Source organism: Drosophila eugracilis, unplaced genomic scaffold (assembly GCF_018153835.1).
Source record: "Drosophila eugracilis isolate 14026-0451.02 unplaced genomic scaffold, ASM1815383v1 contig_2154, whole genome shotgun sequence".
Lineage (NCBI taxonomy): Eukaryota > Metazoa > Arthropoda > Insecta > Diptera > Drosophilidae > Drosophila > Drosophila eugracilis.
Genome location: NW_024573038.1, coordinates 8,868,959 through 8,891,562, shown reverse-complemented (window position 1 = coordinate 8,891,562; position 22,604 = coordinate 8,868,959). Strand labels below are relative to the sequence as shown.

General features: G+C 39.6%; 2 protein-coding genes across 3 annotated transcripts in view; one reads left to right on the top strand and one right to left on the bottom strand.

Annotated features, from left to right (window-relative positions):
- The window catches only part of LOC108114232 (trichohyalin), a 44,310-nt gene that overhangs the window by 14,922 nt on the left and 6,784 nt on the right, over positions 1-22,604 (top strand). For both annotated transcript variants that reach the window (XM_017225104.2, XM_017225103.2), the window contains exon 2: positions 16,282-16,329. The gene's annotated coding sequence lies outside the window, so the exon portion shown is untranslated. The remainder of the gene's footprint in view (positions 1-16,281; positions 16,330-22,604) is intronic.
- On the bottom strand, positions 8,944-11,036 carry LOC108114235 (transcription initiation factor TFIID subunit 8). The gene is made up of 2 exons (XM_017225106.2): positions 10,257-11,036; positions 8,944-9,307 (listed from the first exon to the last, which is right to left on the bottom strand). The coding sequence occupies exons 1-2, from the start codon at positions 11,008-11,010 to the stop codon at positions 9,066-9,068; spliced, it is 996 nt and encodes a 331-aa protein (XP_017080595.2). The 5' UTR covers positions 11,011-11,036; the 3' UTR covers positions 8,944-9,065.

The following is a 22,604-nucleotide window of genomic DNA, read 5'->3' as shown; positions in this document are numbered from 1 at the left end:
TTTCCATCAAAGAAGAAGTAAAGAAAACATAACTTGACTTTAGGAAAGTGTATATTTCCTGACCAAATAAGCCAATCTGTCCAACTTATTTAATCTCGGAAAGGAAATTTCACATCGTTTCAGCACTCCAGGAACTTCCGCTTGGCCAAAGTGCCATCGCTCATTGTGAGTGAAATAAACATAATGTCGTTACCCCGCTTTTCCTCACTTTTCCGCAGTTCTTTTCTCTGTTCTTTTTTCTTTTTTACCCCATGCACAAGGACAACGGACTACTGTGCAAATGAGCAATAATAAAAGCCAAAACTCTTGGGCTGTTAATGCTGGCGCATTAAAATAAAAAACCCCGAAAAGGCGAAATAAAAAAAGGGAATCCAGAAAAAACAGAAAAACAGAAAACAGAGGGAAATGGCGAATAAATCGCACAAAAAGCGTTGTGTGATGTGCCACGCCCCCAGGCTGCCTTTGGCCATCAAGCATAATCAACTTGCTGCTTAAGTTATAATATTTTTTGTACTTTTTTTTTTTAGTCTGCGCAATGCTAATGTTCCATTAAAGATGCCGCAAAACTTCTCATGGTCGAGAGGGAGGCCTTGCCATTTGGCAGTTCCATAAACAAATCCAGAGTGTTTCTTGCAAGGCTGTTGCATGAGTATATATAGTATATATATGCCAAACTTAAGGCCCATAAAAATCAATTCCCCTACAGTAGAAGACCAAGGAGGCAGCTCCTTTGTTTATTTGCATTTCCTGCCCCGAGAAACGGAAGTTCGCATGTCAGTCGCTGGGTAGCTCTGGATGATCATAAAATCAGCCAAAGGGCAGCAGCCGCAAACTTCTCTTATTTACGGGTGTTTATATGGGGGTCTTGGTAGGCCCAAAAAAAAATAGATATATAGAGAGAGAACTCAGTGCCCCGAGGCTTTACTTAGGCAAATGGGCAGGCAGGATACTTGCCCCAGCTGTCCGTGAATATTTTCTAGCATTTATGATTAAAGCATTTGGAGGGGAGGATGACGATGATGATGCTGATGATTTTGCTGACATTTCTTTTGAAAAAGATTAAAAAACTTTAAGGCCAAAAAACACTTAAAGATGAGCCAGAAATAATGTGCATTAATCTTAATGCTGACACAAAGACAAGACAGATAAACGAACTGCTGAAAGTCTAGCAAAATATATTATAAAATGATTTTAGATGACTAATCCAAAGACATTTAATTTGTTAAGAGGCATAAGATATAAAATCTTATACTTTGCCATTTCATCAGTTTCTATTTTGAGTTTCCATTTAATGATTTTCCTTCTATTAGAAACATTAGTTGGCCAAATAAACACAAAACTCACTTAAATATAAATTCCTTCTTTTTTGGCTCTACAAGCCGCAAACATCTTGCCAACTATAAATATTCCGATAAGCCTTAAGGCTCTTCACCATAATTCAGTGGGCTAATTGGTTCACACTTTTATTTTTGCCTTAGTTTTTCCTCAATTTTTCAGCGTAAACATTTCTGTCTTAACTTTTCTTTCTTTTCTTTGTAAGCGAGAAACGAGAAGCGTGCCAATTTTCTCAGCAATTTTCTTGGTTATTTTTAGCTTGAAATTAGTCATCCTTAAAGCAATTCGAGACTCAGACGGTTTTCCATTTAAAAGTATTCAAATGCGGCAGAAGGGCAGGGCAAACACTTGTTGCCACACAGGCCTCCCTCCTAGCTAATTGACAATTAATTGTTTCTTCGGTTACTTGGAGGCTATTTAGCTGACGTCTCTAAAGATTATTTTTTCAAATTTATGTCATACATTTTCCTCTTTCTTACTTTAAATATATATATTATATATTTGTTCGACATCAAAAGTTTATTTGATTTATTTTGTGGAATTTTGTCATGTTTTCTGTTTGCTGAATTTGGTTTAGACTTTTCGCTGGGCCATTCTTTTCGCAGAATTTGTATTTTTGATTTCATTGGCCAGCACATTGATGGACTGAATGATTGATGTTTATGCTGAAACATGAAAATTGCCCGAATAACATTATAATGTTCATGGCAGATCAGAGCCATTATGGTCGTGTAAATTCTGTTGCTACTCATATTTATTTCAAAATTATGCAACACCTGAGATTAAAGTGGATAAATTGTCACTGGCATTCCAGCAGCTGTCAAATAAGTTGGAAAATATGTCAACTCCATGTGCGGGCTGCTCTGAATGCCCATGAATTGGCCAACCTGATTGATGGTTTTTTTTTGCTTTTCTTTTTTCTTCTTTAGCCCGGCAAAGTGACATAGCCAAGGGGGGGGAGAAAAGAACATTTTCCTTTTTAAAGTACATTTATGGTGATTTTTATAGAGGTTTTGGTTTACTTTATAGAACAATTCGATTTGGCTGCGTTTAATATGGAATATGGAATATGCCAATCGACGTTTACTTTGTGCAATCAACAGGCTCAATGCAATTTTAATGCATTAACCGAATTAAATAAAGCCAGCTTGAAAATGATTCAATTAATCTGCATAAAAAAATGCATTTATAATTCATTTATATGGTGCCCACCATGCAAATGGTAAATTCATAAAAAATTCAGAAACAAACCAACCGCAACAAAAGGTCGAGCGCAATTAGCCAGGCTATAAATATATATACATATATATATCCCATTCAGGGACAGATGTTGTGACATCCAGCAAAGATGTGGCTCTGGCCCAGGGCATATATAAATAAATAATATTTGAGAACGAAATCCATTGACGGAGGGGGCAAAAGGGCTGCCTGAAAATACATTTTCAAGTTCAGGCCAAACGAAATCGTCTCGAAAATAGACATGGCCAAAGGTCATGGGGCATCCCGATGGGTGGGTGGGTGTTTGTATGGTTGGTTCTTTGGGGTGGGTCATGTTCATCTGTTCATAGCGCTGGCCCGCTGGCTAAAGTCCCCTTGGAGTGCACCGCAAATTGAATTCAAATTCGTAAACGTGCCATCTCATGTGTGGCAAGCAGCTGAGCGGTGGCTTTTTGATGGGGGGGAGGGGGTGTGGGAAACACAAATGTGGTGGTTATAGGTGGGTGGTTAGTGCTCCAGAGTGCAGCTAGTCAACTGCCTGGTGGGACCTGGGGAGTTGCTGCGAGTGCCATACAAAAATTGTCTTGATTGGAATGCAGTGACAGTTCGAAAAGAAAAGGAACTTTTTGGTAAAGTAAAAACTATATAAATCATTTAGTACATAGAACTGAATTTGAAATATGGATAATATATATTATTAACTGAAGTAAAATAAGAGAGTGTATATATAAAACAGCCACCAAGCTACAGAACACTCGATAATCATTCGATCAGCTTCGTCATTGAACTGCAACGTCTGGTCTCGGTTATCCCGCTTTTCCCCCATTATAGAAATGAAAATGTTTGTGCCAGAGACGGATGCATTTTCCACTTGGAAATGGATCGTTGTATGTGCTTGTGAATATTTTCCAATATTTCAAATTTATGGGCTGCCTCATGACCTGCAGCAATAAACGAGTCTTAGCAACATGTTGCTGCTGTTTAAGTGTGAAAGTAAAGCAACATGTTGCTGGCAAACATATTTAAGGCCGCTGACAGGCCGCATTGTTGTTGTTGTTGTTGTTTTTGATGTTTTCTGGTTTTTATTGTTGTTGCTGTTTGGCCTAATCTCGACAAGATGAAGCGGCAGCCATATGGAAAAATATTTCAAAGAAAAGATTGCCAAATGCTGATAACAAACGACTGAATGCGACCGGCACGAACTCCCCGAAAAGCATTTGAAATTGATTAGAGAGAGGGAGAGAGAGAGAGAGGGGGAGATGGCGGAAGAGAGAGGCAGAGAGATAGAGCCAGCGGAGCATCGTCTGCGATAAACATTTAAGATAGCATCGAGCCCATTAAAAAAGTACAGATCGCAGGGGCCAACTCTCAAGGGGGGTCGCAAATCAACCAAATCCCCACAGATTTTTGCTGGAAATTCTAGTTTTTATAGCTTCGAGATTTTAGAATTCAATTTATGTCATATTTTTGGAATGATAATTAAGCAATCTTCTGGAAAATATTACAAAATTGAAGTCTATTTTATGAGATGAGAATTTAGATTGCCTGAAAACTGTAATTAGGAAAACAATTGACTGGGAAATCTTACATAAATTTCTCCAAAAACCCTTTAAAAATATCTCAAACCATCCCCACCCCTGATCCTCAGTTTCTACAATTCCCCCACCACAGATCTTTACCAATGATTTGTGGCTGACAAAGGCAAACTCTTCCTTCTTCTGACACAATAAAAAAGCGATTTGAAAGATTGCGGAAACTCAGCTTGCCACCTGAAGTGGAGCATGCGAGTTGCCTTGCAGCGGGAAATACGAGATGCGCATGCCTGCCGCCTGTCCTTGTTGCAAGCAGCCTCATTCATGGCTATTTGGGCATTAAATCCATTCGGTTACTATAAGTACATCATAGTAAGCATTGTTCGTTGGAAAGAGACCCCGACATTGTTCCAGACAGCTTGCCGCAAGCTTTTGAGCCAAGTTTTGTTGTTGTGATTATGAAATGAAAGCCCACCTCCGCCCTACTGTTTTGCCAGGCAAATGAGGTTGGCTGGTTGGCTTTCATTGTCATGATGGCATCTTAGTTGGCGGCCGGGTGAAACTGCTTAGAATGCATAAATTGGCAAGACAAGCTAATGAGACAGGCTCCTGACGGAAGTCGAGGCAAGATATCTACATATATATATATATATAATCTATTGGAGACTTGCATTCTGCTGCTGTTACTTTGACATGCTAAACTTTCTGCACGCTGGCACGTTTCTGGCATTATAAACACATTAGGTATTCGCAAAACATTTCCATTTCGCCCGATGATGGAGGAAACCAAGTTTTCCTCCTCCACCTTGGCTTGGCTGCTGCTGCTTTTCCAGCAATGCTTTATTAATTCAACTTGAAATGCATTTTCGGGGAAATTGCTAGCTTTTCCAAGTGCAGCTGCCAAAAAAAAAAAAAAAAAATTTGCATAATTGCAGTGTTGCCGGAGAAGAGAAAATTTGAAATCGCAAATCGACAGGTACTGGAGCCAAGGGAGTCTATAATTGCATCCTCTTTTGCCAAGTTGGCACTGCTGGCAATCAAATTCAATCAATTTAATTAAGCCCCAAAATGGGGAGGGGAGGGGAAGGCGTGGCTGCTGGCATTTTGCAATAGGCGAGCACAACCGGCGTATACGCAATTTGTTTTATTTTTAACACGTTACGCACGTAGAGCGATGCTAAAAATATAATCGCGTATACACTTGTCTTTATATAGCCGCCATAATATCGAGTAACAAACGCGGCACACACGCACACACACACACGCATGCATAAGCTGCGGAAAGCTGGAAAATGCTGGCCAAAAGGAAGTGAGCTTCCCCTTAGGTCCCACGGCTACATAATAAAGCGGCCATAAAGCAACAGAACGTGCTAACAACACGTACAAATAGGCCAAAAGGGATGTGGCTTCAGTCCGTATGCGTTTCTTTTTTTTTGGGGCTGCTGTTTTCCCAGAACTATTTCTCGGAAAAGTCATGTGAGAAAAATTGGTCGGCATGATAAGGATAACATGGGTAAAGTTGGAAAGTGCGTAGGGGTCTAAAAGTATTATTTATAGTAGTTTTTATGGCAGTTGGTTACATTATTTAATTACAAGTATTTTAAGAGCTTCCTTTTTTTGTAAATTTATAGTTTAAATTTGTTGAAATTTTCCCTAAATAAGTGAAAAAATCCCTCAAGTATTCTCATTTTTAACCCTTTTTAGCCACAAATAAAATAAAGTAGATGAAAGATGTGACTGCCCTGCAGACCTATTTCTGTTTCTGGAGAATACCAGTATCCCTTACCTCATCAATTACTAAATATGACTGCTTTTTTCCTTAGCCACCCATCATACATTCCCAGTTAAAGTTTTTGGCAAGGTCCCCGACAATGGATGAGGCTCGGCAGTTGCTTTTGGGCCATGGAAATTTGTAATTCCCAAATGAGAAAACGGAGCATTTTCATGCTAAACACGAACCAAGAGCGATTTACTGGCACTTTTTCCTTATTCTGTATGCTTTTTTTTTTTTTTCCTCCTTCGACTCCATTTTCCGAGAGTATGTGTGTCAAAAGGCAGACAACATAAATAACACGAGCCGAGAAAGAAGAAAAGATGCCCAACAAGGGCGAAAAAAACACGAGGCTTGCTTTGTACTTCCCTTTTTCTTCTTTTTTGATAATAAAAATCAAATAAAGAGCCAGGCCAAGTCGAAGAAGAAATGACTGAAACCGCAGTGCCAAATGAGAGTGAGGCTGTGAAAAGGCAAAGGGAAAGTAAATTTCACACACGCGCCGCTCAAAGGAAAACCGAAAAACGGCAGGAAAAACATGTAAATAAATAAGAAGCGTGAACTTGAATTGATTTGCTTAAGAGAGCCGAGGCAAACTCCCCCTTGTTAGGCGTATAAAAAAAAACATCATAATTATAACGAGGTAGCAATTTGTTTTGGCTTCACTCAGACAACGAGGCGTATGAGCAATATACGTTGGTAGGAACTTTTTTTTTGTTTTTTTTTTTTATGGCACACATGGGCATCAAATTTAAAGCGAATGTCAAGAGAAAAAGGTTAAATGCAGCTGTAAAAATTCAACGAGGTCTGTGCGAAAAAAAAAAAAGATTTATGGAAAATTGGCTTTTGTTGTTATGGCTGTTGTGTTGTTGTTGTTGTAGCTGTGGTTCCTGTGCGTCGAGGGTTTTCACAAGTAAACAAGATAACATGGTCGAAACACACACAAAACTTACACACTCATACAGAGAAAAGTCCGTGAACGGAAATGAAAATGTGAACTTTATGACAGAACACGCCTTTTTTTTTAACATGGCCATACGACCTTCTCCACCCGCCGTTCGTTAGGATATCCGCTTTTTACCCGGCCGCATTTTTATCAACTAGAATAAATAAATCAGAAACTATATGCCCTGAGGTCAACAAGGCTTGCTCGCAGAAGTGCACAGGGAGAAAATCGAGGTTAGAGAGTTATGGCAAAGGCAAAAACTGAAATTGGGTAAAAGTGGCTTCACGTTCCCTAAATCCTTTAACAACTTTAATAACCACATTTTAATATAAAATACTATTAATATTAATTAATTATTCTTCCCTTTTTCCTTAATTAATATTAATACTTAAATACAAAAACTTTTCTTTTCGTGTCCCTAAAAAACTGGCCACAAAAAGTTGAAAACATAAAATCGCAAAATAATAATCAAAGCGACCATAATTTTCATCCTCGTTTTCATGTTGAATTGAATTTTATCTGTTGACCGCAAAATAAACAAAGATGCCAAAGCAATTTTGTGGCCAATGGAAACGCCAACAACAACAACAACAAGCAAGTCTTTATGCATAGATAAATGCACATTGGCTAACATGGGTTAACTGGGTTAAAATGACAAACGCAATTGGGCACAAACAACAACAATAAAAACATTTGTTGGCCTTTCTTCACATGGCTACTATTTCTCTCTCTCTCTCTCTCTGTGACTCTAGTTTCTCGGTTTTAGCCATGTTTTCCCACATAAATGTAATTTCGTTTTTATAGGTCTTTCACAAATTTGTGTACCGTTGTTGTTTATGTTTATGTTTATGTTTATGCATTTTAATGGCACAGTAACAAAAACAACAACAACAGCAGCTAAGAAAAGTCGGAAAATTTGGCAAGAAAAAGCAGCCTGCAAACAGCCGGCGTTTGCCAGCTGTCTGATCTTTGGCCCCTCGAAACGCCTTAAAAAAAAAGAAAACCCCCTCTCGGGGCAAAATCCAACCCACTTCCACGACCCTGGCACAATATCAAAGTCAAATTGTGCGTAAAATTCTGATGTTGCCTGTGCCAAATAAAATCATCATCGGCGGAAAATGTTGAAACCAATTCAAAGCTGATGACTAAATGATGAGCCAAATGATGGGCAGAAAAGGGCCAGCATCTAGCGGGAAAATCTAGAGCAAGTGCGTCATCTTTCCAGGTCATTAGACTTATTTATTGAAACAATTTTGTTGGCCAAATTCAACAGGCCAGGCAAATCTTGTGAGATCTGAATTATTTAGATCTCTCAGCTGTCACGGAAAATGCAAATTTATTTTTATTTCATAATCAATAATGTGTTAAAAACTACATTTATTGAGGTAATAAAAAACCAATAACTGAGATTTTTAATGAAAATGAATATGCTTTAAATTGCAGTTAGTGAAAAGGCAATAAAAAGCTGGCAAAAACCAGTAGTTTCCATTTATATATTTCCGTGGAAATACAATATTGATTAATCTGCCTTTGTAATTAGTTTTCCAAGTGATTATGCTCATTCCCTGGGATTATTAGCTTGTCATCCTGTGAGGCACCAAACACCCCACCTCGATGAAAATCTCTAATTGCATTCAATATTCCCCCAACCCTTAATACCCCTCCCTTTGCCAGATAAAATTTCAAATAGCTGGGGATATTCGAGCAGAAGATGAGTTGGAGGGAAAAAGCAGACTCCTCTCTCTGTCTTGGCAAATCCCATGTAATCCGAGCTCGACGAAGAAATCACAGTTCCAATCCTTTGGCTCTGGACTCTGCCAGTCAGCAGGAGTGTCGCCGCCCAGGAGGATGCCTGAGAGAAGAAGTTCGGTTGAAACTTGTTGAAAAATTGCAAAACGTTAATCAAAGTTAAGCGGCGCAGCGCAGACGATGCCGACGTCAAAGTTAATTAAATTACAAAGTTATTTAATACTTTGGAATCGCAAACCGTTCAGCAGGCGAGTAAGACCAGCATCATCATCAGCAGGAGTAGCATCTGCTGTTCCATGCCAGGACCTCTGCTCCTTCGAACTCTCTGGCTCTGTCTCTCTCTCTGGGCACCTCGGCATCTCGGGGCAAACGTGTGGCAGTCCTTAATGAAATGTAATTGAAATAAATTTATTTTTCTCACACCTTTTTTTTTATCGTTGTAATGGAAACATTTCGTGTGCTTTTCAGCTCTTACTCAGCTGCAGTTTAATTCGGTTTTTCAGTTTTACAGTTTTCAGTCCGGCTGTGACCAGTTAATCTCCGGCATGGAGATGCCCACGGCACCTCCTACTGCCCCAACTTCTGCTGCTACTTCCATTCCTCCATCTGCTACTGGTACCATATCATCATCAGATGCCGAGTCCAGCTCCACATTGCAATGAAGCTCTTGCATTTCCACATCATCGCCTACGAAATGTCCTGGGGATTGGTCTGAGCGGCGCTCCTTGGGATCCATCAAGAAGGGGCAAATGAGGGCTGAAAGAGAGGTCAAAGTTGTTATTATGATGGGTGATGTGAGATGGTTGCATAATGATATATACTCGGATGGGGGGAAAAACGATCAGAAAGCGTTGAATGATTCGCTTCAGTGCCTCGGATGGATTTTTAATTTTTCGTCGTGGCCAATCGTATCAACAGCCTTCTGTTTTATGAAGTCATCTTAGAATCTTCCGAATGGTGCGGAATGTTATCGTGAACGCTTTTCAAACCGGACCCGGACTCTGATTCTTTATGTTTAGTAGCCAAACAGTAACAGTACGCCATAACCCTGTCCTAATAGCAAATTGAGGGCTCTACTAAATCCAGTTGAATTTCACAGAATGCAACGGAATTTAGTTGAGCCCTCAGTTTGCTTATGGAACACGGATGGAGCGTTACTGTTACTGTTTGCCTCCTAAACTAAGAATCTGACCCTGGGCTCGGATTGAAAAACATTCCTGACAACATTCCACAGCAACGAAAGATGCTAAGATGAAACCATAAAACAGGAGGCTGGGGATACGATTGGTCACGACTCTCTGCGCCTTAAAAGATGTTCCGAATGTTTCACTGTATTGGCCTACTTGAAATGTATCGTTCTAATAAATAAAATCATCCATCTTATACATAAATTGCGTTAAAAAACTTGGGTCATCATGGTCCATATTCCGACCGTTCTTTGTATTCTGGTGGCTGAAATGCAGATTTGGGCTAGAAATGAGGATTATGATTTGAGAAAGACAATATCAATTTTGATTTTCTGATTCTGTGCGAACAAGACTGATCTGATTTGGTTCAGAAAACGTGAGATCTTCACCTTCTTCTATTTGAGAACTGATAGATTCCCAAACAGAAACTCGGTTTTCGTATGTAAACTTTGGTTTTTTAGTTACTTTCAATGAGTAAATTATATATATATATAAGTGGTCCTTAACCATATAAATACCTCCATGTGTGATCTCCTCCTTGTTCTCGTAGATGTCCGTATCAAAGACCTGATTGCGTGGCATCAAGGCATCCAGAAAAGAAGGTTTCTTGGGCGGACCCGGAGCCAAAACCTGACCGCTGACATCGCCTGAGCCACTTTCGATCAGCGTTATCTTGGGACTGGATTTCAAGTAGAATTTATTCAAAGCCTTTTGAATGTTCAACTCATTATCGGCATGACGATTTCTAACGGTTATATAGCCTCTATCGGTAACCTGCTCCATAACCGTATTCTTGTAGGTGTGCGCCCCGGGAAATGGTGGAAAATAATCGGGAATATGGGTGATGCAGCCCATTTCCCTGGGACGCGAGGCAGTCAGCATTGGCTGTGGTCCTTTGTGGAAATCCTGATCAAGTGTCTGCGGTGCTGGACATTCTACAACTTCTCCAGTTTCCAAATGACGCTGGGCAGTGGCCTTGAGGTCGCCCGCATTGATTTTCATCAGGCCAAAAACTCGCTCCAGATCAAAGTAACTGGGCGCAGTGCGACCAGCATGATTGGACAAATTGGTGGTCCGAACGGCAATCTCACGGATTTCTTTAAGAAGCCGATGGTTAATTGGGATTGCAATTTTAGATTTCTTCTTTGGGTACTCACTGTCTCGCAGAAGTTCCAACATTGATTGGCGCAGTACTACATCTACCACCTCGCAGTTCTTCATGGCCAAAAGTTCATCAAGAGCTTGAGACAAAGCCTCTTCGTAGGCATTCATTTTTGTTAGATTTTAAAATGTGCTAATGTCGGCAACTGCCTTAGGAATGAAGTTTGACTGTCAAACTTTGACCAGGAAAAGTGGGAAGCCGGAGTTGGCAGGTCTAATATTCGATACATATCGATAAAATAGGCTTGCAGAGATAAATTAGGACTGCCACCTAGTTAGAAATTTTAGGCAACTGTGAAAGCTGATAAATAAAAAGGTTTTTCTATTCAGATCACATATATTAATAAAAATATTTCTTCTATTGATATTTAAATTATAAATTAACATAATTCAATATTTTATAAGCAAACAGTAGGCTTCCATATAACGGTTTACTGTTTAATAACAAGCCACCTCCGCTCTTAACAAATTTACACAATCTTTCCAATAGGCTGAGCACTGAAGACCAGCAGCTAACCACCGATTGGGAGGGAAGTGCCTCCCCCGGCACTCCTCGAAAACTAATTACAATATTTTATGCGATCGCTAGCCACTGCAAAGTACTTAACATGGTCTCGTATCTTGAACATCTCTCCTAATGAGTTATGCAAATATTTGCAGTCGACTTGGTTCCAAGAAAACCAAAGTGGGAGCCATTGTTTGGCCGATGACAAATTCTCCAGACTCTGTCATAGATTAGCCGGCCAAAACGTGAGGCATAATCAGTCATAAGCCAAACAAACGGCGCTAAAAGAGAATGGAGAGAGGAAAAACCAAGTAAAAAAAAAAAGAAGGGGGGAAAAGCTTCGGCACGAGGTCACTGTGTCAGAGTGGAAATAGTACTTTAGATGCAGACAGATTCGCGTTTGTGACGCCCAAGAGGCTGCCGCTGCAATTGAACAAATTGTTGCCTCCCACCATAATCCCCATATAGACCCCCCGCCCTCCGCCAATCTTTATACTTCTCGTTTTTTACGATCTCCGTCATGATGATGATGTACATAGATGATGGGGATTATGTTGGCGGTCGTGCATTGTGGGCGTTCCATGGCTGACATTTGTACAAAGAACTCGCCCGTATCTAAAATCTCATGTTTTTGCCTCTAAGCGCTACCGTTTAAGGCCCACAGAGGAAAAAAGTATCTTAACTGCTGAATAATTCATCAAAAATAGCATTTGATTTGAATGCTAACTGGCTTTTTAAAATCTAAACACTAAAATCTAATAAAGTTTGAAGTTGCATTGTCAATATTCATCAAGTGTGGTTCAGTTAATATTAGTTTGAGGAGTGGACAAGTTTTATGACTTTGAAATTGTTTATTAATGCATTACTTTTTGTTGTTTGTATAATTTGTATCAAATCTTTACGGAATATAACTCTTAATAAGCAATCTTTGTTGCCAAAAAAATGTATTTTTCATAAATCTTTCTACCAAACTGGTTTCACTTTTTATGAGGATTTCCTTGTGATGAATTTTGAATTTAAAAATTTACATTTTTGTCTACCTCACATTCGAATACAACCTAGTTTAAAGAAGATATCTGAGAGCATGATTTCGGATTTTAGTAAAAAAGCATTAAAAATATTTAAGCAACTTTTTTCAGTGATTAATTCCACTATCTTTTTATAATCCTCATACGAGGTGTGTTCAAAAAGTAAGGTGACTCTTCAAATTTCGCGAATTTCAAATTTTTCGATTATCGAAACCTTTTAGAAGTTATACGAGGTGTGTTCAAAAAGTAAGGTGACTTTTCAAATTTCAAATTTTTCAAATTTTTCGATTATCTTCAGTTTTGGGAACAAGAAAAAGTCACATGGGGCCAAATCCGGTGAATATGGTGGCTGAGGCATTATTGTGGTGTTGTTTTTGGCCAAAAAATCCAAATCCTTTGATCCATATTTTTCGATAGCAAAAAATCGCCGAGCTCGCAAAACAACTTGTAACTTTACGCCTCTCACAACCAAACAAAAGAGGATGTTCCATTGAAACTTGGTACAGATGTTAGGGAAGAGTGTACCAATATAACAAAACAAAAAAATCGATAATCGAAAAATTTGAAATTCGCGAAATTTGAAGAGTCACCTTACTTTTTGAACACACCTCGTATTTCCCCGACAATACCCTTCACAAACATCCATTTTTATTCAGATTTCTCTCTCTGTGGCAATAATGAAATGGAATCCGCTTTCTTGACATGCAAATTGATGCACTCGCATTTGCGGTTGCGCCCATTGTCGCATAAATTCATTCATAATTAACAAGAATGGAGAGCACATCCCGGCTTCGCAAGTTGTTTGCCCAGACGACAAACAAAATAATTGCTGCAATTTAGCCACCAGCCAAGAGACTTACATACCACTATATATCTATATAGAGTATATAGTAAATACATACATATAGGGGAAGTGCATTCGAAGCAAATTGAGCTGTCCGTGGCTAATTCGAACGATTAATTCGATAAGCTTGGAGCTCAAATCGGCAAACAGAGAGACGAACGACAGTTGAACAAACTGGCAGCCAATTGATTGAGCAGCCGATTACGTTTACTGTGGAAGTCTAAAGTCTTGGCCAAAGGCCCGGTGCAAATTGCCCCGTCGGCTGGCTGATCGGTCGGTCGGGAGCATAAAGCACCACAAATTGTTCCAGTTTCCAAAGCTCAGATAAATCTATTGAGATATCTCAGCTCCTCCATTGACTCTCCTACTCCTCATCCTCATTTGCAGCTGTCTTGGGGAACCGTTAAGCCCACGCAGACTGTAAGGCATCTTGGCGAAAGACTCTCTGGATTTCACAGATTCCATGGCACGATCTTTGGGGGGATTCTGTTCTCCCTGGAAGCAATCACTTGACCGAGGGCGGCATTATCTTTATGACAGGCCACTGACGGAAATCATCGACAGGTTGAGCCACGTTTTTGTGGAGTCAAAGAGATTGGCTAACGGAGTCAGTTGACCTTTGATCTTGCTGAAATCTTAACTTATTTTGGTAGAATATCTAACAGAATGAGATTTTTAATAGTGCTTAAAAAAAACACGCTATATTCCAAGAAATTCCCATAAAAAGTCGTATAAATTTGCTGATTGGCGATCACTTTTCGATAATGATCACTTAGTTAAGGCCTCATTACGATCACCCGAAGTCAGGACAATCAAAATCTAACGTTTGCACGACTTTTTGCCGGTTAAACAAAACGCTAATGACACAATCAATGCAAAATTGCGTAATTAAAGCCAGATGGCCAATGGTTTTGGGCCACGTTTGATGAATGGCCAGTCAGCCCACGGAAGCCAATTTACCAAACAGACACAAAGCGCGTTCGTCAACCCGTCAAATTGTGTTAAATTGTCAAAACGACAACAATAACAATTACTGTAACTTATTGTATTGCCAACGGGGAAAACGAGTTGCCATTGCACTGCAGGTGCCACAAATAAAGTGCATTTTGTGTGTTTTCGAATTGAGAAATCATTTAACACAAATCTTTAAGTACTTCCATGAGCAAATAATGACTAAATCAGTGAGCAAATTTTGATATGTCGTCTTCTTATCTGCTTATCAGTTAACAAGAAAAACAAAACGGAATGAAAATAGGTTATATTACATATTGACTTAAACCTCTGATAGATTTTTTGTTTCGTTTTGTGAAAACCATAAAAGTTTTTACACTTGGCTGAGTTTCAGGAATTTTTCCAATACTGATTGCCTGGAAGTACATAAAAACTTAACGCTCTAATGAATCATTTTAAGTTGCGGTTTTCTCTGATATAATAGAAAATAGTAAATAGTTTAAGTTTCTACTGATGTAAGAGCTTCTACAAAGTTAAGTTCATATAACTGACTAAGCTGCATATACAAAATGCATCTCAAAATCTACTTCCCAAAGAACTCTTTCTTGTCAGTGTTTGCTTTTTGGATATTATTAGGGCACTTGCACTTTGCAAGTTCTGTTGTTGACTTCTTTGCACTTCGACATTTGTCTGCCCTGAAAACTTTTACCTAACTCCCCCAACAACCCGCCATCCCCCCGGAAAGGAAGTTGTTTGCATTTTTCACCAAGCTCTGGGAAAAGCTTCTTTGTACTTTGTTTATGCAAATCGAATGGCAAAAGATTGCGATAGTCAAATAGACAATGTTGCAATTTAGCCTTTTATGAAGTTGTCAAAAGTACTTTTAAGGCCAGTCAGACTGCCAGACAGACTCACTTTCTATTTGCATTTGGCATGTTTTGTACCGCCTATCTAATCATAGGCCAGGTGACAATAGCACAAAGCCTGGGAAAGAAAGGGAAAATCGAAGATAGCCATCTAAATGACTTTATTATTTTCAATTGACACAATTTCTGAGGCTGCGCCTGACTGGTTTTATTTTTCATTATTTTTTTTTCGGTTTGACCAAATTGAAATTTATTGGCCAAACAAAACGAGAATTATGTCGAACGGAATTTAATAAATTATCAATTCAAGTGAGGGGCGGGCTTTTATGTGCAAAATTGGGAATTAAAAGCAGACTCTGAAGCTCTTCGTGGCACATTTAATAATTCAATTTTGTCTCTCTCTCTCAGTCGGCGTATGGGGAAGTCTAAAGTCTGTCCCGATTTCGATTCGATTTAAATTCAAATCAACTTTTCAAAAAGCTGGCGGCAAATTTATGCGATATCAGGTTGCCCGACCCCGCGTCTTCGTCTTGCTAGGCCATGCTCATCCGCTCCAGAAACACAAAAATGCTAAATTTGTGCTAAAAACTAGAAACCTTCTCTAAGCATAATTACGCAGTTCAACGTGCATAAGTAGAAGCAACATTTGGAAAGAGCTTTCAGCTTCCCGCCGTCAGGCAGCATCATTAGAAATTTGGTTTGGAATTCTGGTGGGGGGAGGGAGAAGAAGTTTTCTGGGCTCCTAACTTTAGCTTGTATCCGTATCCTACGAGTATATGGGCAAGATAAACAAATTTCCAGCTGACAGACGTCGAAGCCAAAACGAAGATAAACAAACAAAGCCACAGAATGCAGTTGCTTAAATTATGAAAGAACTGTCAGATCAAAGGGATGGGTTGGGGGTAGTTTAAGGGGGGCATAGAGGGAAAATCCTGACATTTTCAAGTGGCTGTGATCCGCAGAAAATTCCATTGCAATTTTATATAATTTTTAGTAACGCTTTTAGCTGATGGAGAAGTTTGCATTTTTATGTCAAAATGCTTTTGCCAGACATTCGCAATGGTTTACATTTTCTGCCTCGATTGAGACAGAATTTATGCCAGAGGAAAGTCTCTAGAACTTAATTTGCATATTTTTCTTTTGTCTTTGAGAGTTTTTATTGATTATCGTTGGGTTTCTGTATTGCAGATTCGCTAATTTGGATTTGAAGAGCTGCTGAAGACGCTTCTCCAAAAGGTAATTTTGATTAGATATAGAAAGTGAGACTCTTTGCAAACCATAAGTACTAGTTTACCTTTCAGTCTAGAGTAAAAAAAAATTAAAATCTGTAAATCTAATTTGCTAGATTTTAACTCAACTTTAATCATGTAAACAAATCATAAGCTCACCTATCAAATTGTCTATTTAATGATTAATTAAATTTAATTGGCATAAAGTTGCATTTCATTTTATTCATAGCCCTTAGTAATCCGAAATCTATAATAGTTATTTACCAATTTCCGCAATCAAGAATGCCGTTTTCCCGCCCTACAAATGTGCAATGAAATTGCATTATAAATTTCAGTCCAGTAAATGCAAGTATATAATTCAAATGCCAGCATCGATACGGTTGCCATTTGTGCAGTTCATTTGGCTAATGCAATTTGAGCCACCAAAAAACCGCCCACTCGACTGGCTGGTCGGCGGTTAAAACCTCTTGGCCCTCTTGTCAATATTTACCGCACATTTTGCGCAATGCCAAGCGGCGACTTTGGTTTTCATCTTTTCGGATACGTTTACGGTTTTCATTTACACTTATTTATATTTATTTCCACACATCGTAGCCTCCTTCTCTGGCGATTGCTGCAGCTTTTCCCGCCCCGCTTTTCCCGTACTTATTTATGCTGATTCCTTTGGGCACTATCGGCCATGTGGCATTTTCTTTTTTTATGGTGAAAAGGGAATTGCAACGGCATTTACCACAATAAGTTAGCGATAAGGCGTTGGAGTGGCATATAAATTAATAAGAGTTTACAAACGGAAAAGCTGATGCCGTTGCACGTGGCGCATACGTAATGATATCCAATGGTATTTTCTGTGGCCTTACGATCACAATTTACTTAATGCCATGTTAGCCCTCAAATCAATATTGATACTTGGCTAATATTTGTACAATTTGTTTCAAAGTCACAGACATTTTACTAATACCAAATGGCAGAGTGACTCAAATTGCAGATGATTCAGTTTTTCCCCACACCTTCAGCTGCATTTGACTTAGTCATTTCATGAATTCTCCTTCTTTTTTTTTTGTTGTTGTTTTATTATGATTACCAGAATCAATTTGCATGTCAAAGTTTTTATATTTTTCTCCTTTGACCATATACGCTGCGCCTGCCTGCCTATGAGAACGTAATTTGATTTTCAGATATCGAGTTTGATTTGTGATTTTTGTGGCGATTCTAAATGGCTCGCCTTGACATTTCGTGCTGGAAAAATTTAAATATAGATTAAAAAACGCCAAAAGCGGCTAGCAGAGTGTCGAGAGCATCATCTGCCGGGCCATTAGTAAAAAGAAAAAAAAACTAATGCCACGCCCACTCTGCCACTCAATCTATAAATATGCCAGACTTTGCATAGCCGTAAAGTCAACAAATGGCATCCGCAAAATTGGAATGGGTACAGTGGGGAGGGGGTTGGGGATATGATGATGCAGCATCTGGCTGGGATGTCAGAATGATGGTTAAATGGAAAGGGGATGCAGGGGGTGATGTGCTTTTAGGGGGTGTTATATGAGGAGTTACGGTGGAAAGTTAAATGGGGAAAAACGAGTGCAGCAGACCGGTTGCCTATAAATTACAGTCAAACGGAAATCATTTTGCATGCATGCCGTGGCCTCGGGAATCATGAAAAAGGGAATACTATGTCCTGCAGAAATTCAACATATCAGTAAACAGGCGGGCAAATTTCCACTTGGCCAGCCATTGTCAACACTGCGTATACGTCATGGGTTCAACATTAGCCCAGGCAATAAACTAACATTTCATAATGCGATTAAACCGCCTTCACAGCATCACACAATGCAAGTCTTAACCCCTTGCCTTCCCTTGTGCAAGAATAGACGAAAAATTGCTGCACACGCACAAAAAGCCAAAAGCGAAGCCACAAATTTTCCAGCCTGAAAATGATTTCAAGGCAACTCATATGGATGTTGGTGGAATGGCTAACAAACAAGATAAAACTTTTGATTTATCGTTGACACGAACGCCAAGAACAGAGAGAAGGAACACGCAGGACAAGAGGACCAGAGATCCAGATTCAGGGAACAAAGCCAGAAACGAAAACCAAAACCAGCACTAGGACCTAGCTTCTAGGTCCTTTGGAATTTTTTGGCCTGCGGAAGGCAACTGGAAACTAACTTGGCTCACAAATGCGTGCGTCGATAACGAAAGGCAGAGACTGCACTGGGAAGAAAAGCCACTTAAATTTGAAGTTAAACATGATTAAAAATGAAAACATTTTTAAACTGCAGATTTAAGAATGATTTGTCAGTAGTTTCTCTGATCTTATCAATATTTCTTAAGAAAAAGAAATCATTTTAAAGGAAACTTTAAACAAACTCCCTTTTTTTCCCTGAGTGTGCCTGCATTGAAGCCAATTACATAGACATGAAGAAGGAGGAGGAAAAACAAGAGGGCAGTGCGTGGGTGGCAGTGTCAAGTGTGTGTCACGACACGCGCCGACAAATTTGTGGGCTGCCACCCAAAAAAGCTGCAAACAAGCACAAACTCTCCAGCTTCTCTAATACACCAGGCAAATGAGATGGTTTTTTGGGGGTAGAAGGAAGGAGGAGGACTCAGACAACAATGGGCAGCTGAATGGTCAACTGGCTTGGCCAACTCTCGGATAACATCGCCAAAACAATTTAGCCCAAACCAGAAACCAAAAACAGAAAACTCTGAAAGCAAAGTTCCGCAAAATTTGTTTGCTTTGCCAGCCTTAATTTCCACAAATATTTGCTCATTCGCATTTTTTTCTTCTTCTCCTCCTCCTCTCTGTTTGTTAACTTTTTCGAGGTTTGAACTTGAAAAAAAATTAATAGAAAATATTTGTATGAGTTGGGGGTGAGGGGGTAAATAAACAGCTCTACAAAAATACTACAAGTGACATTTTTATGTCAATGAAATAGGCACACAAAATAACGAACGATATCATGGAAAAAAACGATCTTCAGAGCTGAGATCGATTTAGCAGAATTTACATCATCGCTGGCTCACATGGCTTTGTGCACTGCAAGAAAATATATTATTTTTAGCAAATTATGTCTCTTTTATAAGTACAAATAGTCACAGCATCGAGCGATGAGTAGAAAAGAAATAATTCAAAGCCAAAGTTCCCCCTTTGCGAACTTAGGTTATCAGTAGACCATTCATAAAGTTGACAAATTTTCTAGAAATCTTGCAATCAGTGAGAAATGAGATGATGTCGTGTGCCAAAAATAAAGGTCGACGTATTTTTTACACGTGTACGTACTGATAGTGTCAGATAGGCTGGGACACCCGGCAAGTCGAGTGAAGTGGAATAAATTCGAGAGGCATGACATCACTTCAGTCTACTGACTGAGTTCCAATTGCCGGTCGGTCGGTCGGTCGGTCGAGTACGTGTTTTAGATGCTGACGTAGCCGCTGGCGCCTGCGCCCAATGCAAATCTCAAAGTTTATTCAGTCGATGACGTTGTCTACCAATACGAAATGCATATCTACGAGATATATATATATATACATAATCAGAGTGTGTGGAAAATATCGGAATTGCCAGTACGTGCGGCGAGTCTAAAAGGCGAACTTGAAGCGAATATTTATGGAATGGGGGACCCCAAGAGCTTTCGGCTGAGTTATGTCATAAACTTTGAGGTAGGACCCCGAAAGGTGGGCATGCCAAGCAGGTAGAAATGATTGATAGGTTGGTCTCTGGGACTCGTATTGCAGTTGATTTGATTTGTGATGAGTTCTGATGAATTGCCTTTGCTTTTCCACGGAATCTTCAGATCTACCAAAAATGTTATTTATGACTGTAAGCTGGAATGAAGATTTTTGGCTTTAATTTATAATGCTGCTCCCCATGACTCCAGTTGGAGTTCTCCTTTTGCTCCATTTGAGTGCCAGAATTTCAACCGGAAGGAATCCATTTAAAATTCATCTAAACTCATTAACAAAGTTTCCATTTTTTTGGCGGGCGAAACTTTAAATTAATTTCAACTTGGCCCGCAGCAGCACCAGCAGCAGCGGCAGTAGAAACATAGACGAAACTTTAAATGCACTCAAATTCAATTGAAAAGTGCAGCCTCATGGCCTGGCACTGCGTATACTTGATATCGCGTATACGCCGCATGGGACCATTGCCGTTGCTTTGCCCTGCAGTGCCATCGTCCTGTCAAAGCAACCAACACACAACAGACACAATGACTTGTCAGCAACTAAATGACTTTCACTTTCCTCGTTTTTGCCAGTGAAGGGTATAGCAAATTGTACACAGAAAGAAGCTATAGTTATCAGATCAGAAATATAGCTTAGTTTAGTTTATGAAAACTTATCAAATTGATAGATAATTTCCCTCAGTGTAAGCTTAGCTCGGTGTTGAGATGTGTATCAGTGAACAGCTCGGAAATTCCAAGAGGACAAAGTTGCCAGCTGACGATAGCAAAGACCAACGGTTGAGGGCTGAATAAAGAAGGTAAACTTCAGTCAAAAGGCATGACAGATGCGGAGATAGCAGAGTAACAGCCACAGACGTAGCAGCCAGTACGTGTTGGCTCCTCACCGACAGATTCCGCACAGGTGAACCATGAAAATGCTGGCAATTGCTGGCACACACAGGTAGAGGGAAGGTTTGAGGGAAAATAGCAGAAATGGCAGCTGTGAAAACGTTTCTCGGCTACGTTTCATTGCAAGAGCCAGCTAGTGATTGGTTGGAATCTGGCAAAGATGCGTATAAATTATATTGCCCGTCGACGATTTTCCACATTTTATCCTTACATAGAGAGTCGGAGACGATGAAAGAGTGCAGTGCAATTTATTGGCAACATTTTACACCCGGTTTTCGAATTGAATCCGAAACTATTTTCGTGTGGCGACCGACTGTGATTGCATTTAAATCAATGAAATGCGCATAAATTAATTAAGCCAGAGCTACAGCCAGAGCGAGGCGAAACGAAAAGAAAACCATTTGTTGTATTTATAAATGTTTAACTTCCTATGGCTACAAATTAACCGCACCAAAAACATTTACCTTTAATTAAGCCGCAAAACTGGTTGGCATTTCAGCCAACAATTTGCTATTGATTTTTTTAGTGTTTGTTTACTGTTTCGCAGCCCCATGAAATCTATGCAAATTCGTTTGGCAACTTAATTATGCCAAGAACGGGTTGAATCTCCCCTGGTAATTGATTACGACATCTGCTGGCCAGAAGGAACTCCCCCAACATAGTAGATACATGGTGACATGGTCAAGATTAATGCCACCAATTTGTCCACTTCCCAAGCCGCATGCCGATCTCTAAGCTGTTTATATTTTTCAAATTTATTTGGCAGCCGTTTGCATTGAACCCGACATGAAGAGGTTAAGTCCAAAGATGTTTCTGGCCAAGCCGTTCAACTTTTGCTTTTAACTTGAATTGGTTTTATGGTTGGATTTTGATTGATGGCCAGCCAGTTTTGCGAGTGGGTGATGATCTCCACTCAAGAGATCTCAATTATAGCCGATTCCCTCGGTTCGCAGTTCTTAAATTCTCAGCGCTGTTTTTGATGCGATTCTAATTACGACCAAATTACATATCATATATCATCGCATAGGCATAAACACTTCGTGGAAGTCTATAATTTATGCTAATTCCCAGACAAACACCGAAATAGCACCTCATAAATGTAAATTCGGAGCCCAAATAAAAGGAAACCCCCTTGAAAAGTTATCGCACGCCCCTCGCTCATTTATCAGAATCTTTTTTTTTGGTATGAGGGGGCCACACGTGTGTTTTTTGAATGCGATGCCCAATGCTCATTGCGATTCCCTTAGGTAATTTTTTTTTAAAATTTGAAGGCTTAAAACCCAAAGTGCTGATGAGCTTATCTCTAACCTCGAATGGCTGGACAAGGTTATGGAAAAGGGTCGGATTAGTTCTACACACAGAATCTGGCTTTTTGAGAAATATAAAACACACATTTTTATACTTTTTTTTTGGGTCTCAGCTGGCCCCGCCTGATTGATTCCCCTGTCGCTTTTTTAGGTGATTTTTATGATTTTATTTCCCCGAAACTTGTTAAAACGATCCAATTAAAATCACATTTCCAGCTTCGTGGATGCCGTAATGCCTTAACTTTAATTATTGCCGACGCGCCCAAGTTCAAGATCAAGGTCTTACGATTTCCCCCCTTCATCATTTTCCGCGACATTTGAATGTCGTCTGAGGCTCCCACAGCCAACTGCATTCGAAGTGGGTCATAAATCAGTCAAATTCCGCCCACTCGCAGACATTTTCC